The following is a 19,912-nucleotide window of genomic DNA, read 5'->3' as shown; positions in this document are numbered from 1 at the left end:
GGGTAAGTCTTTGCGGGGGCAGGAGCAGCAAAGCGATCCCCAGGATCGTGCCCCTGTGGGGGGAGGGGGGATGCCAACTGTGGAAGTTGCAAGCATGATTAAACCGGAAGTGGAATTTCTGGTTTCGTCGCGCTTGAAACTTTCACTGTTTAGAAGCTGCGGGGAGCCCTGCAAGCGCTCTGCAGGGCTCCCCACACCCCCTGGACCCTGGGAGCATGTATGGGTAGTTAAAAAATAGCCCCTGTCCCCCCACAGGGGCATGATCATGGGGATCCCTTTGCTGCTTTCCCCCTGCCCCCGCCCCTTAAAGGGAACGGGGCATCCTTACATGAGCTGGTGGGTCGTGACCCACCGGTTTGAGAACCACTGCAATAGGGTATATCTACAAATGAACATATTTAACATTCGTCCCTTCTCCACAGAGAGTACTGGGAATTGTAGTTCTGTGAGTGAGACACTAGTGTTCTTTTAGAAAGAATTCTCTTCACACTCTTCAAACTATAATTCCCAGGATTTGTGTGGAGGGAGCAACATGACAGTTAATGTGGTATAGATTTGCATTGTTGGTATCTCTATAGAAATATCAAAAGACCACTCACTATTGCACAATGCTTTACCAATTAATATCTATAAAAACATTTTTAAATGATTTTATATATGTCGTTAAAAGATCATTTACTGTAAGTTCTTAATTCATGGATATTTCACTGGCACAATAACAACAAATATTTATTGCTATATGAAGCCCTAGATATGTCTTTCAAGTAAACAACAATTCTATGACAAATTCCTACAAAGCTCAGAGGTAAACCATGCACCAAGATCTGAATGTATTGTAAGCTATCCTAACAAAGAAAGAGCTAGCAAACTTGTCTTCAATACTATAGATTTTTTTAAAAAATAAGATGATACTATATGATATAGTACAGCAGTTCACCATGAGTAGAGCCCTCTAGTCTAGAGGATACAATGACATTTCTTTCAAAGTTTAAGAATAATTACATCATGCTGAGTTCACAGCAGTAAACTTACGGTACGTAAATGAAAGGACCACTGCAATCCTATGCACCCTGAATATAGGAAAAACTCTCATTGGCCCTGGTGATACATGCTTCCAAGGAAACACTCTCTACCTGGCCCACTGCTATAAAGAGAATTCTGCACTCGGATAAATCTCCTTACATTCTTATGCATTGAAACTGGGCTGTGGAACAGACTAAAGGGAAAAAAATCCAGGAGTGACAGGATTCTTTCCAACTACTTCTTAAAAAAAAAAAAATTACATGTTTATATTTGAATGAAATATCTTTTATTATTTAATGATTACATTTTAGGGTGGCTATTTGAAGTCAGTTTCCTGCTTTGCAACATCAATTTTTAAAAAGCTTTGGGTCTTAAGTGAAGGAATGTAAATGAATGTCAGTCCCCATTGGTAGTTATGAATATATAACTTGTTATTTAAAGAAAATAACATGTAGCATAAGCCTGTGCAAAGCCAGTTCTAAAATCCTATCTAGGAGACTGTTCCTTCTCGTACCTTTATTTTTGCATCAATGCCAGATTTTTCTATTCTCCATTGTGTCTCCTGCTTCCTCAGTTTCTCCAGGTCATTTAGCAGGTCAGCATAGCGTGTACTTAATCCCTCATTTTCCTCCTCCAGGTTTTTTATAACCAGTCTGCTTTGCTCTTCCTTTCTCAGTGCACACTCCTTAGTGTCCTGTAGAACAGTACCACAAGGGCCGATAAACAAAAAAAAAAGTGAGAACTAATCAGCAAATATAAACTGTGCAGTTTTACCCTCACAGCAGCTTCTTCTATATTTGATGGCCAAGGTCACCTGTGTACTTTTATTGGCCTCTTTCATGCAGGTGGAAGGGTCATATTTTTTAGCTGGATGACAGCTTTGATGAGTACACATTTGCAAAGAGCCCATTAATTGATCAAGCTGCCTTTGATGCTGTCCCCAGCTATTTTTGAGACCCACACAGACATATCCTCCCAGACCTCGGCTTTATCAATTAATAATGCCAGTCCCATCAGAATCTAATTACACGAAGCCACATCTTCACACTCCTACTTTCTTTGCTCCATTTCCATCATTAACTATTTATCTGAAAGTTATAAAGCATGAATTCTACACTTTAAAGCATCTTTCCCCGAGTTTTGCGTGTGAGAGAAAACTGGAAGGTACAGTCTAAGGCCTAAGGCTATATTTCCTGTGAGCTTGTCACTCTCTGTGCCACAAAGACAGATGCAGCTCAAAGAGCGACTTCAAAGCTGTGGCTATCTTAGTGCTATGTACAAGTCAATATACCTTAAGTTCCTGGATTTTATCTTTAAATTTCTGCTGCAAGTCAGAGAGTGCATTGTTCAAGAAACCGTTTTCTTCATCTACAGCAATCTTTCTCTTCACCAGGTTGTTTATCTCCTCTTGTTGCCCAGATGTTCTCTAAAACATTTGCAAAGAGCCCATTAATTGATCAAGCTGCCATTAATTGATCAAGATAAAAATAATATATTTTTTAAAAAACAATTTCAAACAATTTCAGATTTTTTATTTGCATGTGACAAATCCACTTGCAGTCTCATATCATCCTTACTGTATTTAATTTCACTTTCAGATCCAGTGCAATACCATTTTGTGGTATCTTGATACATATATTTTATCGTTATTCAAATACTGATTACAGTCTTATCTGGCTTATAAATAGAGGAACTTGAAAGCATTAGCAAGACAAAACGCATGACTCCATAAAAATTTAAATTTGCACAAATAAGAAAGACTTCCATTTTACTCAAGAGGGTTTAGACCAGTGGTTCTCAAACTCTCTGGGAGAGTTTGAGAGCCGCTAAGTTCTTGCATGGGCGGGAGGCAGCAGGGGTAGGGGAAGGCAGTGGTGCAATCCCTCAGGGGGGCCCAAGTCCAAGCACATACCCAAGCCCCTGCAGCCTCCCAGGGGTGCGGGGAGCCCGGCGCAAGCTGCAGCAGGGCTCCCCACAGCAGTGAAAGTAGATGCAGAGCGATTGCGCCCCGCTTCCGCTAAAGCAGAAGTGGAGTACGATTGCTCCACATCTACTTTCACTGCTGTGGGGAGCCCTGATGCAGGTTGCGCCTGGCTCCCCGCAGCCCCGGGAGGCTGCAGGGGCTTGGGTACATGTACCCAAGCCCCTGCAGCCCCCCTGAGCGGCACAATCCTGGGGGTCATGCTGCTGCCTCCTCCCCGCCTCCAGGCTGCCCCGCCCCTTAAGGGGGCAGGGGCCAGGGCCCGTAGGCTGGGGCGTTGCGACACCCCAGTTAGAAAAGCCCTGGTTTAGACAAATAACATTTTTTATTAGGGAGAAGAAATAAAATGCCATTATTTGTACACTAGGGCTACAAAGACATTAATTCAATATGATCTACTGTACAAACTAACGCACCACAATAAAAATGCATCATGTTACACTGAGTTATGAATATTAAAGTTTACAGCTTTTAGAAAGGGGGACAGGAATGAAACTGTCCATGAGCCAGGAACCTGTGTCAAAAGCAAAGGAATCAAACACAGTAGATACTATTATTGTCCAGGTAGAGTTCTAAAATCTGACTTGCAATCTTTTACATGTGAAAGGAAGTTAACACACAAGGTCTTAGTAGGCAGGGTCACTCTGAAAGACTAGGAACATCTTACTGCCCAGTTGGCATCCTTCAGTCTCAGAAGACTATGGAGTCACACTCTGAATGGTGGTTCTGGAACAGAGTGTCCTCTCCAGTGCGCGAAGCCTGGGTAAAGTAGGTATGGAGGATAGGCTGTTACCCATGCAGCAAATCCCCCCCTCCACGTCGCTGAAATGGTCCAATGGAAAGGCAGAGGCCAATACGGTTGGTTCCAGCGGCATCGCAGGAGTTGCCAGAACGTGACTGTGTTCAGCCATGAACTGCTTCAGGGACTCCGGCTCCGGATTTTGCCTCGAGGTTGACTCCTGAAGCCTTTTCCATAACTGGATGTAGCCACAAGGCAGTGGAGGTTTGGGATCAGAGTTTTCCTTCTCCCAGGCTGACGAGACCCATCTACCCGGTGGCTGTTTAGCCGCCTCTTACGACAAGTACAGCCAAACTGAGGGCCTAATCTTATCCCCAGCCCCCAGGGGGAAGTACAGCCAAACCGAGGGCCTATTCTTATCCCCAGCCCCCAGGGGGATACTGCCCAGTATATACTGCCCAGTATAGCTTGCAGTTCCATGGTTCACCAGATGGGACAGCAGCATGCAAATGTGTGGGTTCCTTCGTGGTTCTAGCCAAGGCATTTCCTGACAAAAATATGCATTTTTTTCTTAATTTTTTCATTCTTCTCTTATGCTGCAATCCTAATGAGGGCTTGTGCCGGCAGAATGCGCATTCTGCTAGTGCAGTGGTTTTCAACCTTTTTTGTCTCATGGCACACGGACAAGGTATTAAAATTGTCAAAGTACACCATCAGTTTTTTGACAATTGACAAGGCACATTGCATTGCAGGGGGGCTCATATCTGCACAGTTGACCTGGGAATCCTTTGCCCTAACAGGTACCCCACTTTCTGATTTTGCGTGTGCATCCTGAAAAACCCAGTAGTCAGTTTCCTAGTTCACAATTTAGTGAAGATCAGACCATCAGGATCAGTAGAGTTTAAAGACAATCTACTGACATTTTGAAGCATACCACTCTCAAGCTCATAATGATGATGAAAGGTAGGTTATTTCTTAACAACAGAATATAACATGGGAAGTTAAGAGTTGACAACTTACAAGCGAATAAGATAGATGACTACGATAAATTTATTTACCTCATTTGAGTTAATAACCAAAACAAGAAACGATGATAATGACAAAGTGGAAAGCAATTAGATTAGATCATAGATGTTGCACCTAAAGATACAGAAAGAGATTTACATTTTAGAGTTTAAAAGATAAGGCTCAATCTTGTGGTCCATTAGGCAGGCTGAGACCACATGTGGTACAAGTTTCATTACAAACAGATGACCTCAAGAGTTACTATTCAGAGCAACTATCCAACTAATGTTTGGACCCTCGTTGCTATTAGTCCAAACTAAGAAAATTCTTGAAATTCACCTGGTTACAGTACAAAAAATAATTACACAACTTAACATACTGAGACAAAATGCCTTAGCTTAACTTGTCTTGAACCTGTATTTCTTTGATATCCTAAGGCTAAAAAAATGGTTTAAAAAATGTTTCTGTATGTGGTCATAGGTTCCATTGTTTTTCCCTAAATGCACTACTGTATACTAACTATCTACTAACTCTTATCCCTATCAGATGGTAACTGCAGGTGCAAAATTTGGAGGATCCAATTCATTCGCTTGCTTTGTTTTTAATAGCTAAGGAATACTTAACATTTTCACTGAAAATTAACCATGGTTTTGTAACAGATGTCACGTCAGTCCACACTGACTTTTCAGTCTGCATTGGACTTTCCATTTTAGATTTGAATATGTCCTCGGGTTTGACAAGGGGTTGATTCAAATAGTACTTTAGCACCTGAATCGGTGCAATGTGTTTACAGACAGGCACACTCACCCAGCGTACTTATCCTTTCCTATCCCCTTTCTTTTGTGTTAGTTTTTCTAATCAAGCGTGTAGGGGACAGATCAGCTGAAAGCATACTGCTCATGTAGAGGGCAGTTTGGACAATTCTCCCCACCTCCCACCATTAGAAAACCTAAACTGAAAGGAATGGGATAAGCCAGGACTTCCACACATACTCACGTTACTGATGACACCGGGCCAGTTAAACACTAAACTAAGGTATCATCCCAATCAACTCAAGCATAACTCAACTCAAAACCCTACTAAATGTTTGACAGTTTGTCTGGGACAACACTTATACCCATGTTACCCTTTCCACACTCCATAATCACCTCTTTTCTTTCTTTGCATCCAATTACCCTCATTTTTTCTTTCCCCATAGTAGTTTCCCGTTCTTCTGGTTTTATTTTTGCTGTACTGCTGTCCCTCACCAGTCTCTGCAACTCCTTAGATTAGTGTTTCCAAAACTGCGGGTCAGGTCACAAGCCAATTTTTGGTGGATCATGAAAAGTTTCTGAAATTTTTTTTTAAATTTTTTTGCACCTTTGCCCAGTTTACAGAATAAAATTGTAGCAGCAGGTATTCCAGGTATTCCACAGACTGCTGTTGTGGCTGGAATGCTAATCTGTGATATGAGGTAATCATTATACTCCCAAATTAAAATGTAACTTTTTCCTATTCTCTCTAGTAATTGGCATGCCATAGAGCAAGTGTGAACCAAGTTTCAGCCTTTTGTCTGGCTTGGAAGTTCCTAACTGCACATCTTGCTCTCCAGTAAATAAAATTTTGTTATTTCTCTATCACCTTTTTCATCTAGTAAAGCTATGTGGATCATGACAGACTGTCACTTTTAAAAGTGGGTCCTGATGTGAAAAACCACTGCCTTAGATGAGCAGCAATTCACATCAGTGGTTTCAGATATAGGTAAGCCATACCATAACTGACTGGATAGCTGCTCCAGGCTTGGAAAACTGGCGCCAATTCTACTGTGTGCTTCTGAAATCCAGGTAAGGAAGAGTCATGTAGATTTAGTGACAAAGGCAACCTCACTTTTGATTGTTTATGAAGACCTTAGACAGGCCTTAAATAAATGGTGTCACATTGATTTCACCCAGCAGGTCAAATAGTATACTTGGTACCAGCTGAGGGACATAAATGACATCACTAAGCAGATGATCACCAGAAATAAGCACTTTATTCTCACATAGGAACTCAGCTGCAAATGACAGAAAATATGCAAATCTTGATCATATTTTCAAGCTATGGGAGAGCCCAACTACCATGCTGGTAGCCCAACTACCATGCTCAATTATCACACGGACCACTCTTTCAGGCATGCAGCTTCTGCCAAGGCACCACTTTGTAGCTCAGCAGCTGAGGGGCGGTCACTCCACAGACCACCACAGAGACCACAGAGACTCATAAGAACATAAGCAGCCCCACTGGATCAGGCCATAGGCCCATCTAGTCCAGCTTCCTGTATCTCACAGTGGCCCACCAAATGCCCAATGCTCCAAATGCCCAATGCACCAAACTCCCCATAATAGTCCCCTCCATAGTGTTCCTTGCCTTCTGAGGCCTTCTTTGGTCTCTTTCTCCCAGAGCCACAGTAGAAGTGAAGATACTGACAGAACTGGAGAAGCGCAATTATCACATGGGCCAGATAAAGAGCTTCTGCAACCCACGGGCCTTATGTTTGACACCTCAGACTTTTTTCCTTAAATAAATGGGTATCTGGAGTTCCGCAACGAATTGCACAGAGAAAGGTAAAGGACTGCAGTTGGCTCAAGAGCCTTATGTTTTGAAGCCTTAGATTTTAGAAAGATGACATTTTAAATTATGATACGGTTTCATAAATTTTAATAACTTGCAAATATGAAGTATGCCCATGAAAACTGCGATAAATTTTGAAGTGCAGGAGATCATTACAACTTTTAGAGCCTCATGTTTTGCAGGACATATATCCGAATAAACATGCACAGAATTGGAGACTCTCAGGGAGTTCTTGTGAAAGATGATGACCCCAGGTATTAACATATGCCCCTAGGAAAATTTTGTCATTTGTCTCCTGCTGAACCTGATGCTTCTTCTTGGCTAAGGTCTTAGAAAAGAGTTTCAAAGGCAGCACATGATCTCTCCTGCTTATGAAATCACAGCTACTGCTGTAGGAGACATCCTAGAACTCTGCTCAAGCCTCAATTCTAACCTTGGCCATAAACCTTGAGAGGGGACCACAGCTGGTCCATGGGCCTTACTTTATGCAGAACTGTTCAAATGTTCAGAGTATAATATTCCATTTCTTATTACAGATATAACCTAATTATCCACAGGCTTTTTACCCACAGTTTTATCTAAACGTGATGAGAAGGGCCCTTTAATTTAAAGGGGGGAAAAGTCATTTAATAATAGCCTCATCAGTGTGAGAGAGGGAAGCCGTCTGACAATCCATCAATCATTCTCTGTCAGGTACTTAGAACAGCTGCACTCCAATGCAAGCAACCCATCCCTTCCCCCTGAACACCTGAAAGAAAGAACACCTTTGCATTCCTTCCCAGCACTTCGCTCTGGGTGAAGAGAGGGGTCTCTGCCTCTGAGTGAAGCCTGCCTAAGCACCTGGAGAGAGACCTATTGATGGATTGTCTGCCTAATGACTCTGCCTTACATCAAAAGGTCAGCAAGGCTCTTTTTTAAATTGCCTAGCAAAGGGACATTGTTTTTTAAATGGTTTTGTTTTAATGCGATTTTTGCCATCCACATGAGTTAAGAACATAATAAGAACATAAGAACAGCCCCACTGGATCAGGCCATAGGCCCATCTAGTCCAGCTTCCTGTATCTCACAGCGGCCCACCAAATGCCCCAGGGAGCACACCAGATAACAAGAGACCTCATCCTGGTTCCCTCCCTTGCATCTGGCATTCTGACATAACCCATTTCTAAAATCAGGAGGTTGCGCATACACATCATGGCTTGTACCCCGTAATGGATTTTTCCTCCAGAAACTTGTCTAATCTCCTTTTAAAGGCGTCTAGGCTAGACGCCAGCACCACATCCTGTGGCAAGGAGTTCCACAGACCGACCACGCGCTGAGTAAAGAAATATTTTCTTTTGTCTGTCCTAACCCGCCCAACACTCAATTTTAGTGGATGTCCCCTGGTTCTGGTGTTATTTGAGAGTGTAAAGAGCATCTCCCTATCCACTCTGTCCATCCCCTGCATAATTTTGTATGTCTCAATCATGTCCCCCCTCAGGCATCTCTTTTCTAGGCTGAAGAGGCCAAACGCTGTAGCCTTTCCTCATAAGGAAAGTGCCCCAGCCCCGTAATCATCTTAGTTGCTCTCTTTTGCACCTTTTCCATTTCCACTATGTCTTTTTTGAGATGTGGCGACCAGAACTGGACACAATACTCCAGGTGTGGCCTTACCATAGATTTGTACAATGGCATTATAATATTAGCCTTTTTGTTCTCAATACCCTTCCTAATGATCCCAAGCATAGAATTGGCCTTCTTCACTGCTGCCGCACATTGGGTCGACACTTTCATCGACCGGTCCACCACCACCCCAAGATATCTCTCCTGATCTGTCACAGACAGCTCAGAACCCATCAGCCTATATCTAAAGTTTTGATTTTTTGCCCCAATGTGCATGACTTTACACTTACTGACATTGAAGCGCATCTGCCATTTTGCTGCCCATTCTGCCAGCCTGGAGAGATCCTTCTGGAGCTCCTCAAAATCACTTCTGGTCTTCACCACTCGGAAAAGTTTGGTGTCGTCTGCAAACTTAGCCACCTCACTGCTCACCTCTGTCTCCAGGTCATTTATGAAGAGGTTGAAAAGCACCGGTCCCAGGACAGATCCTTGGGGCACACCGCTTTTCACCTCTCTCCATTGTGAAAATTGCCCATTGACACCCACTCTCTGCTTCCTGGCCTCCAACCAGTTCTCAATCCATGAGAGGACCTGTCCTCTAATTCCCTGACTGTGGAGTTTTTTCAGTAGCCTTTTGGTGAGGGACCGTGTCGAACGCCTTCTGAAAGTCCAGATATATAATGTCCACGGGTTCTCCCGCATCCACATGCCTGTTGACCTTTTCAAAGAATTCTATAAGGTTCGTGAGGCAAGACTTACCTTTACAGAAGCCATACTGACTCTCCCTCAGCAAGGCCTGTTTGTCTATGTGTTTTGAGATCCTATCTTTAATGAGGCATTCCACCATCTTACCCGGTATGGATGTTAGGCTGACCGGCCTATAGTTTCCCAGGTCCCCCTTCTTTTCCTTTTTAAAGATAGGCGTGACATTTGCTATCCTCCAATCTTCTGGCACCGTGGCCATTTTGAGGGACAAGTTGCATACCTTAGTCAAGAGATCTGCAACTTCATTCTTCAATTCTTCAAGTTCTGGGAACAGAACCCTGACGAGACTCAACCTGTATTGCTCAAAGTTTTAGATTGCAGTCTTATAACTGGCTCTTCTCCCCCATGCACAATTACCATTTTGTCACTAGTATTTTCTTGAGATTTCATCTTACAAAAATTACAATTATCATTACAGTAATTTCTTCTACAATTTGATTTCAATTTAATCCAAGTATTAAAAAAAATAAATAGGGAAGGTAAAAGTTAAGAACAAAATGTATTAATGTTAATTAATGCTCAAAGCTAGAGTTATGTTTCTCTCAATTGAACCTCTTAAAAAGGGCTTTAATATAGATTTGCACAGCAAGCCAAAGATTTTCAAGTGGAGATAATGAGGCAGCTAGTACTGTTTTAACCCCTCTGGAGCATAATTGGTTGATAAGGTTTTGAAAGACTACAAGGTCTAGGACAAAAAGATTAGCTTTAGTTTCTTCAGATCAAAACTGAAAGCTAATTAAATAACAGTAAAAAAAAGGTAAAGGTTTACTGTAACTTTTATTCACCCTCCATTTTCATCACCAGCGAATAAACAAGTGAGCATATTTCCTTTAATTTATTTGGAGATTATTGCAGAATGGTAGAAACACAACTACTGTCATCTGTGATAGTATCAACACCACTGATAACCACTGATATATGGATAAATATACCACATTAACTCAGTGATCACAAATTTTGTCAGAAATATTTCCTGCAATCAACAGAGACACTGACTTCAGGTATCCAGAGTGCAAGCACTGCTGATTAAGTCTGTGTCTACAGGTTCACATATTTATTTGTCCATGCGAGCTCGTCTTCAGAAATGGTAATGTGAGGACAGTAAGTTCGAACCCATTTGAAGATTAAGTATGACCACTAGTTGAAACTGTAACTTTCTAATAGTAGTACAAATAGCTTGAATACATTTTATTTGAATAAGTCCCAAAATTCAGATTCAGGAACCTTTTATTGGCATAAAATAAAACATAAAAACATAGAACAATCCACTTAAACCATACCTAAAACAGCCCCCATAAATCAAACCAATACATCGCCCTTACTCACTTATACTGCGCCTCCTCAAAATTAAATAAATTTCGCCACCTGGCATGTACATACCTCATCCTTTCCTAATAGCAGATAATGTAACACAAGGTCCTCCAACACACGTATGGAGGACAGAAGCAGCTTGAGCAACTACGAATGCAGGATGCCAAACAGTTTGCAAGTTAGGATCACATGCAGAAGAGATTCAGTGTCCAGAGAGTTGCAACTACATACCCTTGCTTGCACACTCAGACCATTGTATCTCCCCAAAAGTAAAATTAGATGGCATAACATTGCAGTGTGCCAGTGAGAAGGCTCTCTGTTCCTGTGAGTTGAATAGGAAGTATAAGTAAGTGGGCCGTTTATCCAAGTTTGGAAAAAGCGAAAACTGGAGGGGTGAACAGGTCGTGGATGCGGCTGCAAACAGCTCTTGCCGCTCTATATCCTCCAATCGGGTTTTCAATGTTTTAAATGCCAGCTCTGAAGGGAGGGCTCCTAACAGATCTGCTGAGCACAGATCTATGGCCTAAGCCCCCAAATAAAGTTTGGTTTTTATAATCATTTCATTCTGAAGTAACATAGACATCGTATTCAGTTTATAGAGTAGTACTCCCAACAATAGAATTCTGTACCATTCAGCATGAAATGCATCTTAATTGGATTATAACCAGGGGGCAGCTCAATCCTAAACTGCCCTACTGCTGATGCTGCAGCCCCAGCACTGGTAGTGGGTGTCATAAACATGCCATAAGGCACTTTTGTGTCACCCTGAGAGGCTACAGTGCTGGCAGGGAAGCCTGTGCCGCCCTGTCAATGCCACAGATTGACCTCCAGCTGCCAGTTGAGAGGAGGTAAGCACAGAGCTAAGCAGAGGAGTGAAGAGGGAGGTGGGGGAGGCATTTCTGGATGGGGGAAGGAGGAGAGAGGGCAGAATGTGGGGAGGGACCAGTTCAGGAAGGGGTGGAACTGGCAGAGGTCTTCTGCCAAATCCTATCGCCTATGACGGGCTCAGAAGCTTGACACAGGGCTTCTTGAGTTCATGCCGGTGAATTAGCTGGCACAGACTTGAGAAGAGCGATTGCGGAGACTGGGGCTTTACTTGGGGGGTAAGGGGATGAATGTCCCCTTCACCTGAGGAGACCTCCAGCCTGCTTGAATCCAGAACAAGATAAAGCATTGGGCGTTTAGCGCTGCTGCTCCTGTGCTGGACATCACTGGGCCCTTAAAGTACCTAAGTGGTTTGATACTTTCCAAAGTTAACCAGTGAAAAAATTTTGGAGAGCTGACTTACCTGGTCCATGGATTGGGCCAAGGAGTATCCGGGAGAATGCTTCTCAGACTCTGGCCCCGCTGCAAAGCTTGAGCTGGTCATGCCTGATCTCTGATCAGCTGCCACAGTGCAAATCATGCTGGGGCACTACTTGGCCGACATGTTGGTTGGATAAGGAGGTGGCACCATCTACTTCATCAGAGTAGCGCAGGCACTGATTGTTCTGGGTTAACTAATTATTGGGATTCCTACATGATCTCTGCAGTCTTTGCTGTGTATCACCAAGCAGATCTTCAGGCTCGCTTGAAGGACACATGATTCTCTAACACCTTGCAGGATCAGATCTACAATCTGGAAGGATTAGTTCAATGGTGGGATGCAGAAGGCCATCCCTTGGGAAGGGCTGTGGGGATGAGGGAGTGGGGAGGTAACAGGGGAGGAGGGAACAAGGGCAGACATAAAGATAAATGTATATGCAAATATTCCAAAATCCAAAACACTTCTTGTTCCAAGCATTTTGGATAAGGGATACTCAACCTGAAGTGAGAAAACAGTATATGTCTTTAAAACAAACTGTAAAGAAGCTACTAATTGTTCCATATTAAAGTAACTAGAAGTATAAAAAAAATGTTTATACTGCTGTAGCAGATGGTACTTATATATGATATACCTAGACTACAGAGGGCAGCATAAATTAATGGAAGTGTAAAGTCAACATTAATTGGAAAAAAAACCTGATGCTTAAAATACCACCATTATTAAACATTCTAAGGATCATATAACTTAAGACAGCAAAAGTATACCTTAAGAATAAAAATATTCCACACAGGACACACCAGCTCATAGCAGTAACTAATTTTTTAATTAAATCAGTTTCTTCACAGAAAATATCTAGAACTATAAATGTACTGAAAAACTAAAAAAACTTTAGTGACGATCCATGAAAGCAGAAAGTGACAGATAAGATAAATGGTTCTTTGGAGAAAAAAAATGTTCCTTATTTCTCTTGGAAAGCAAGCATTTAGTCCTTTTGGTCATCAAGCTTTGCTTGTAAGTATGTGGACAAGGCTGACTGAAATCACAGAGGCAGAGAGGTGGTTGAATAAGATGCCCCATAAACAGGACAGGCACTTGTACAATTCTCTGCCTCTTGCCATAACAACAGAAGAATTATACAGAACAAATCACACATCTTTGTGTAATTCTGGTCACATCATTCTACTTTTATTGGCAGAAAATTTAAATTTTTTAAGTACAAAGTACACATAGCCTATTTGTTCTCTGTGTAGTACTGTGACACACCTGCCACTGCTTCATCCTTTGTCTTCAGTATTAAAAAAAATACTATTCTCTCTGTAGTCAGGTAATATATAGCTAAGTTCAGGAACCATTTCATGTATCTGCAAGTGAGTTCTGACCTACAAAAAATTATACCACAATAACTTAGTTAATATCTAAGGCGCTATAATGCTCTGCTGCTTTGGCTGTAACACACTAATACAACTATCCCACTTGGTAGTCCAACAATGAGCAAAGTCTAAGCCTTTGACCCGTTTAATTTAAGTTATGCCTGGGCATCTGAGTCGAGTATGCCTATCTGCAAAATCTGCTATAAGAGGAAAGGAAATGGGAGGGCTTGGGAAAATTGGCCCTCTTCAGAGAAACAGAGTTTGAATCATGCTATGCTAGATTCTTTCTCAAACATCACTAATTTCTAGGTGTTTTCAGTGCATGTGATGCAGATTAGCATCCACTTCAAGCATGTAATGACCTCCAGTAAACCAGGCAGAGTGTACAACTCTGAACCCGATTCATAGACCTTACAGTCACATTGCAAGCTAACTTTTTCTATAAACTTCTGGATCCCTGTGCCTCTAATAAAGACATGGTATATATATCTTTTATATATAAAAGATATTTTTAAAAAATGGCATTTGTTTTCATTTTAAACATAAAAAATAAAATTTGTTTTAATTTACTTATTCTGACTCTCATAACCTACTCTATCCCAAACACTCACAGCAGATGTCTGCTTTAAAAAATGAGGGTCTGGTTTTAACAATTTGCTGACCCAATGTCAATCTGACCAAAGGGCAGTGTATAAACAAATGCCAATTAGCTGCCCCAAAGATGTAAGGGAATATTCATCATGAACTGGGGGTCATCTTGCATACACAATTTAGTCTCCATAACACTACTAGATATAAAACAATCTTCAATGGTATAGCTTTAATAGCAATCTTTCCCCATCAGTAACTGCATTAATGTAACCACTGATTAGAATCAATTAATTTAGGGCACAATCCTAACAAGGTCTACTCAGAAGTAAGTCCTATTTTGTTCAATGGGGCCTACTTTCAGGAAAGTGTGGTTAGGATTGCACTCTTAGAAAAACAGAATTTGTTTTTTTGGGGGGGGGGGGGAATTCAGTAGCAATTTATATTCATCATCACATCCCCTTCTTTGAAGTTTAAAGTAAACAAAGAAGAGTTGCAGGTTTTTGGACTCAAAATGAATTAATTACCCTTTGGTCCCCCACTGCCTAATAAAGAAGATAATTGGCGGGTCTGGTAGTTAACAGCTAAGAATTTTCCAGGGGCAGGATTTATTCCAAAAATCACCCAGAATTTCCAGGTAGGGGAGAAGAAAAATCCTACTTGTAACTCTGGGGAGCTGCTGCCAGTCAGTGTAAACAGTACTGACAAGAAAGATCAGTGGTCTGACTAAGTACAGTGGTGCCTCGCATAACAAAATTAATCCGTTCCGCGAGTCCTTTCGTTATGCGAGTTTTTTGTTTTGCGAAGTGCGTTTTCCCATAGGAATGCATTGAAATTTAATTAATGCGTTCCTATGGGCAAGAAAAGTCAGAACAAAGTCAAATTTGGTTTACAAAGTGTTTATTAAGTGCTCTTTAAAGGCATACATACTGTACAGAGGATTTCAAAAATGGGGGGGACGCTGAGTGGGGAGCTTGAAGGCTGTAATCCTGTGCACACTTTCCTGGGAGTAAGCACAATGGGACTTACTTCTGAGACACGCACAGGATTGTGCTCTAAGCTGGGGAGGACACAGCAGCTGCACTCAATTGCTTGCTTTTGCGATGATCATGGGGGGGAACGAGAAGGAAATGGGGCAGTGAGAGGGTAAATGAGCAATGGGGGGATGCTGAGTGGGGAGTTTGAAGGCTGTAATCCTGTGCACACTTTCCTGGGAGCAAGCTGACATGAAGATCCTCCCCTTACTAGGGTGGACGGGATCATAAAGTGACATGAAGCTCCGCCCCTTACTAGGGTGGACGGGATCATAAAGGGACATGAAGATCCGCCCCTTACTAGGGTGAACGGGATCATAAAGGGACATGAAGATCCGCCCCTTACTAGGGTGGACGGGATCATAAAGGGACATGAAGATCCGCCCCTTACTAGGGTGGATGGGATCATAAAGGGACATGAAGATCCGCCCCTTACTAGGGTGGACGGGATCATAAAGTGACATGAAGATCCCCCCCTTAAGACAAACCAGGACAATAAAAAAAATTCGTTATGCGAAGCATAAGTCATAAAAATTCGTTATGCGAGTTACCAAACTTCGCACACCGCTTTCGTTCTGCGAGTTTTTCGCTGCGCAGGGCATTCGTTATGCGAGGTACCATTGTATAAGGCTTCCTACTTTCCAGGTGCTCTAACAAGGAGCTATAGCCCCTCCCCTCATTTCAGTGACTGATGAATAAGCTATATTTGCTCTATCAGCACAGCAAGCTGAACACCCATGTTCCATTGTTCCTTGTTCAATGATAGCCAGGTCATGTGGAGTTAAGCAATCAAACTACAGCCAGAATTCCACTGCAACTCCCTACACTGGACATCATCATGACCTCAACAGGTGAATCCTCAAGTGGAGCTAGGAAGATTACCAAGTAATTAACAATGTGGGGAAAAGAGAGCTAGGCTAAGGAATGTGAAATGGAAGAGTACGCAGGTGTGAATAAGCCACTGCATTCTCCAGTTTCCCCCTATATTTTTCTGTTATCTGACAGTTTTTCACTCCCCTGAAACTTCTGTGCTACTCAGTCTTTGTTCTTTGTCTTTGCGAAACGCCATAACCAGGGAGAAAGAGAGCATATGCTAGATGCAGATTTGGCTCACATTCCTGCCTAAAATGGCTAGCTCCCTGCTGAGATTGGCATGAGCTTAACAGTTGGGTAGCAAACCTGTCTATCTTGGTCCAAGGGGTGGGAGGGAATGACCAGATAGTTTCCCCTCCTTCAACTGTTACCCTGCACATGCCCAAGCTTGTCTGATCTCAGAAGCTAAGCAGGGTCAGGCCTGGTTAGTACTTGGATGGGAGACCGCTTGGGAATACCGGATGCTGCAGGCTTATACCATAGTCTTTCGAGACTGAAGGTTGCCAACCAACCAATCAGGTAACTTGATGACATCATTACAAGCCCACTGAAGGGGGGGTTGTTCTCTACCAGTTGCCTGAGTGACCCATTTGCTGGGAGAGCACTCACTTGTCAAACCACAATTGGAAGGACTGGAGATTCCTTGTGTAATGTAAGTAGATTAAGCTAGGGGCTATCTAGTTAGAACTGTGTAAGGCTTTGTGTCAGGATCATGTATGGTCCATTTCCTTCCTCACTTACAGAGCTCCAGTAGTATCCCACTCCATCTGCTGGCCACTAACAGTTATTGCATTCTTTTGGTGAAAAACCTTTCTTTACTAACAACTTTCCATCAGCTTGTTCGTAGGTTTTATTACTCACATTTCTTTTCCCATTTTGTATAATCCTTTTTGTTTAGACTTTTAATAAACTAGTTTCATTTTGACCCTTCGCCTGACATTCACATTCACAGGTATTTCAGTGGACAGTCACGTCTCTTCACTACTGTGGGACTGATTTTTGCTAGAGACCGCTGGCATTCAATGTTCTCCTGGGAAGGGGGTTTGTTCCAGCTGGCCCTCTTGTGATTATAGCTTGGGATGGTGGCAGAGGACACATTCAACCAAAGTTTTTACACTTCAGGAGCTCATCCAATAAAAGAAACATGGGAAGCAGGAAGGGTGTGTGTGCATGCACTACTTTCCTGGGTCAGCCTGCCTTCTCCTTGGAAATTTCCTTCTTTGACACCAGGTGACACCACCCCCTCTCAACTCTCATTTAACAACTGGTAATAAGCACCTAGTAACAGGAACTATCTGTTGTGACTGCTACCCATCAGCCATCATTACCACCATGGATAGCTTATTTTTCCACAGGTACCTGGCAGCCATTCAACATAAGAGATAACTATTGTTCCCCAGACCCTATCATCATCATCATCTTGCATCATGTAAGCCACCAGCAAGGCCCCCAAGCAGGAAATAGAACAGACTGATTGAGATCACTAAGAAAAAAAGGCCAATTTAAACACTGATTTAAATTTTACAAAGTCAATATATTATTTAGATACTTCTTAAATGAAAGTGAATACTAATTTGTTGATTGGTAGGTAGAGTTATAAATATTTATAATTAGAGGACTGACTCTAAGCCAATTGCAGAGATCAGGGAGGTATAAATAGGAGTAAAGGGTCACCAAGATGGATCAGGAAATAAGAACATAAGAACAGCCCCACTGGATCAGGCCATAGGCCCATCTAGTCCAGCTTCCTGTATCTCACAGCGGCACACCAAATGCCCCAGGGAGCACACCAGATAACAAGAGACCTCATCCTGGTGCCCTCCCTTGCATCTGGCATACTGACATAACCCATTTCTAAAATCAGGAGGTTGCACATACACATCATGGCTTGTACACCATAATGGATTTTTCCTCCAGAAACTTGTCCAATCCCCTTTTAAAGGCGTCTAGGCTAGACGCCATCACCACATCCTGTGGCAAGGAGTTCCACAGACCGACCACACGCTGAGTAAAGAAATATTTTCTTTTGTCTGTTCTAACCCGCCCGACACCTGTGGTGACTTGCCAGTCCTTGGCCTCCAGTATCAAGTCATAAAACAAAGGATATGAACTAACGAGCTGTTCAGGACAGAGAAATATTTTTTTCTACACTTCTTTATTTACAAAGAAAAGCAGACTTTAACAAAAGTCATACATTTTTAGGTCATACAGTTTTAAGAGAGTTCTAAGTGATTCCATCTTCCAGAAAAGTAGCCATGCTAGTCTGCTGCAGCAAACACAACAGACTAACACAGGGTTTCCCAAACTGTGGGTTGCAATCCACTGGTGGCCTTCCACCCTGCCCTTGGCCTTCCTTCCACGACCTTGGCCTTCCACCCTGCCCTTGCTCCAGTTTGGCTCCAAATCTGGTTTGGCTTCTAGAAACCAAATTGCTCACCAGGAGGATGGGGAGGCTCTTCTGGGTTGCACCAGGCCAGTGAAACATTCTACTATTCTAAGGCAGGGGTTTGATGACCTATTAGAACCCTTCCAACTCTATGATTCTATGATTCGATGATACTGGGTTCTGCAGGCCTCAGAATTGCCTGCAGAAGCCTCAAAAAGCCATTTCTGGTTTTCAGAAACCCACTTCCAATTTGTTTCTGAAAACCGGAAATGGCTTTCCAAGGCCATTTCCCGCAGGGCCCACAGGGGCCATAGAGTGGATCACCAGCGCAACCCAAAAGAGCCTCCCCATCCTCTCAGTAAGTCATTCCTGTGTTGCGACCCACCACAGAGGACAAGTGGGTCATGGTACTAAGAGATTGAGAACAGCTGGATTAACACATTTATTCAAGTATATTATTTTTTTCTTCTTGTGTAGTACAGTTTCTGGGCTGCCAGTCTGGCAACCATAGTAAATAGCTACTCTCCCCCCACCTTACTTGTAGCTCTCCTTAGCTGTCCACAGCTGTGCTTGCTTCTGGGAAGGAGAGGACAGAAACTAGCAGTAAAAGATTAAGTATGGTGGCACCCATTTGGGCTAGACCATATAATTGCACTGTAAAGCTAAGAAATTCTTGCACTATGGAACAAAAAAAGAAAAATAATAACATGCTACAAATAGATGCTAATTATAATGGGGCTTATATCCCATTATAAATGATTTTACTTATTTAAAAAAAGTCTTCCTCAAAACATCTAGCTGTTATTGTAAATAGACAGTTCTTCTCAAAACTTCCAGTTTCTGTCAATACAAATTTACATTGGAACAATAGCTGGTAGGCTGAGATGGTCTATCAGGCCCAGTAGTGGGCTGCATGAAATACCTGGTCTTATCTCATGAATAGCAGAACACAGCTGTTTTAGGAGGGCTTCAGGGGACATGCAGTTGCTGCTGCATGAATTCCCCCAGACAGAGCCATAGCTTCCCAGCAGCAACTGACAGCCAGCCAATGTGATATAGAACAGCAGTTCCCAAATTTTACTGTGCCATGACCCACCTCAATCAATGTGATGCCCCTGGTGGTGCAAGGGGAGGCCCCAGAGGCCTCTTCTGGGTCACGTCAGGCCAAAGACCCACACTACAGGTCTCTATGGGACTCAGACTGGCCTGCAGAAGCCTTGGAAAGTCTCTTCCATTTTTCGGAGACAAACCAGACATTGCCTTCCAAAAACGAGAAGCAGATTACAATTTTGTCCACATTCAATAGTGGAAATAAACTGTATGCTGAGATTCCACAGAAGCAT

General features: G+C 42.6%; 1 protein-coding gene across 3 annotated transcripts in view; it reads right to left on the bottom strand.

Moving 5' to 3' along the window:
- CNTLN (centlein) overlaps positions 1 to 19,912 on the bottom strand; it is a 248,268-nt gene that overhangs the window by 188,164 nt on the left and 40,192 nt on the right. For 2 of the 3 annotated variants that reach the window (XM_066615162.1, XM_066615163.1), the window contains exon 1: positions 1,538 to 1,611. Coding sequence is in view for 1 of the 3 variants with exons in the window: in XM_066615164.1 (XP_066471261.1) it covers positions 1,538 to 1,717; positions 2,315 to 2,449 (315 nt within the window). In the remaining 2 variants the exon portion in view is untranslated. Of the gene's footprint in view, positions 1 to 1,537; positions 1,718 to 2,314; positions 2,450 to 19,912 lie in introns of those variants that run through there. The other variant, XM_066615164.1, reaches the window with a different exon arrangement.

The sequence above is a fragment of the Tiliqua scincoides genome, chromosome 2 (genome assembly GCF_035046505.1).
Source record: "Tiliqua scincoides isolate rTilSci1 chromosome 2, rTilSci1.hap2, whole genome shotgun sequence".
Classification (NCBI taxonomy): Eukaryota; Metazoa; Chordata; class Lepidosauria; order Squamata; family Scincidae; genus Tiliqua; species Tiliqua scincoides.
This window is presented reverse-complemented; position numbering and strand designations above follow the sequence as displayed.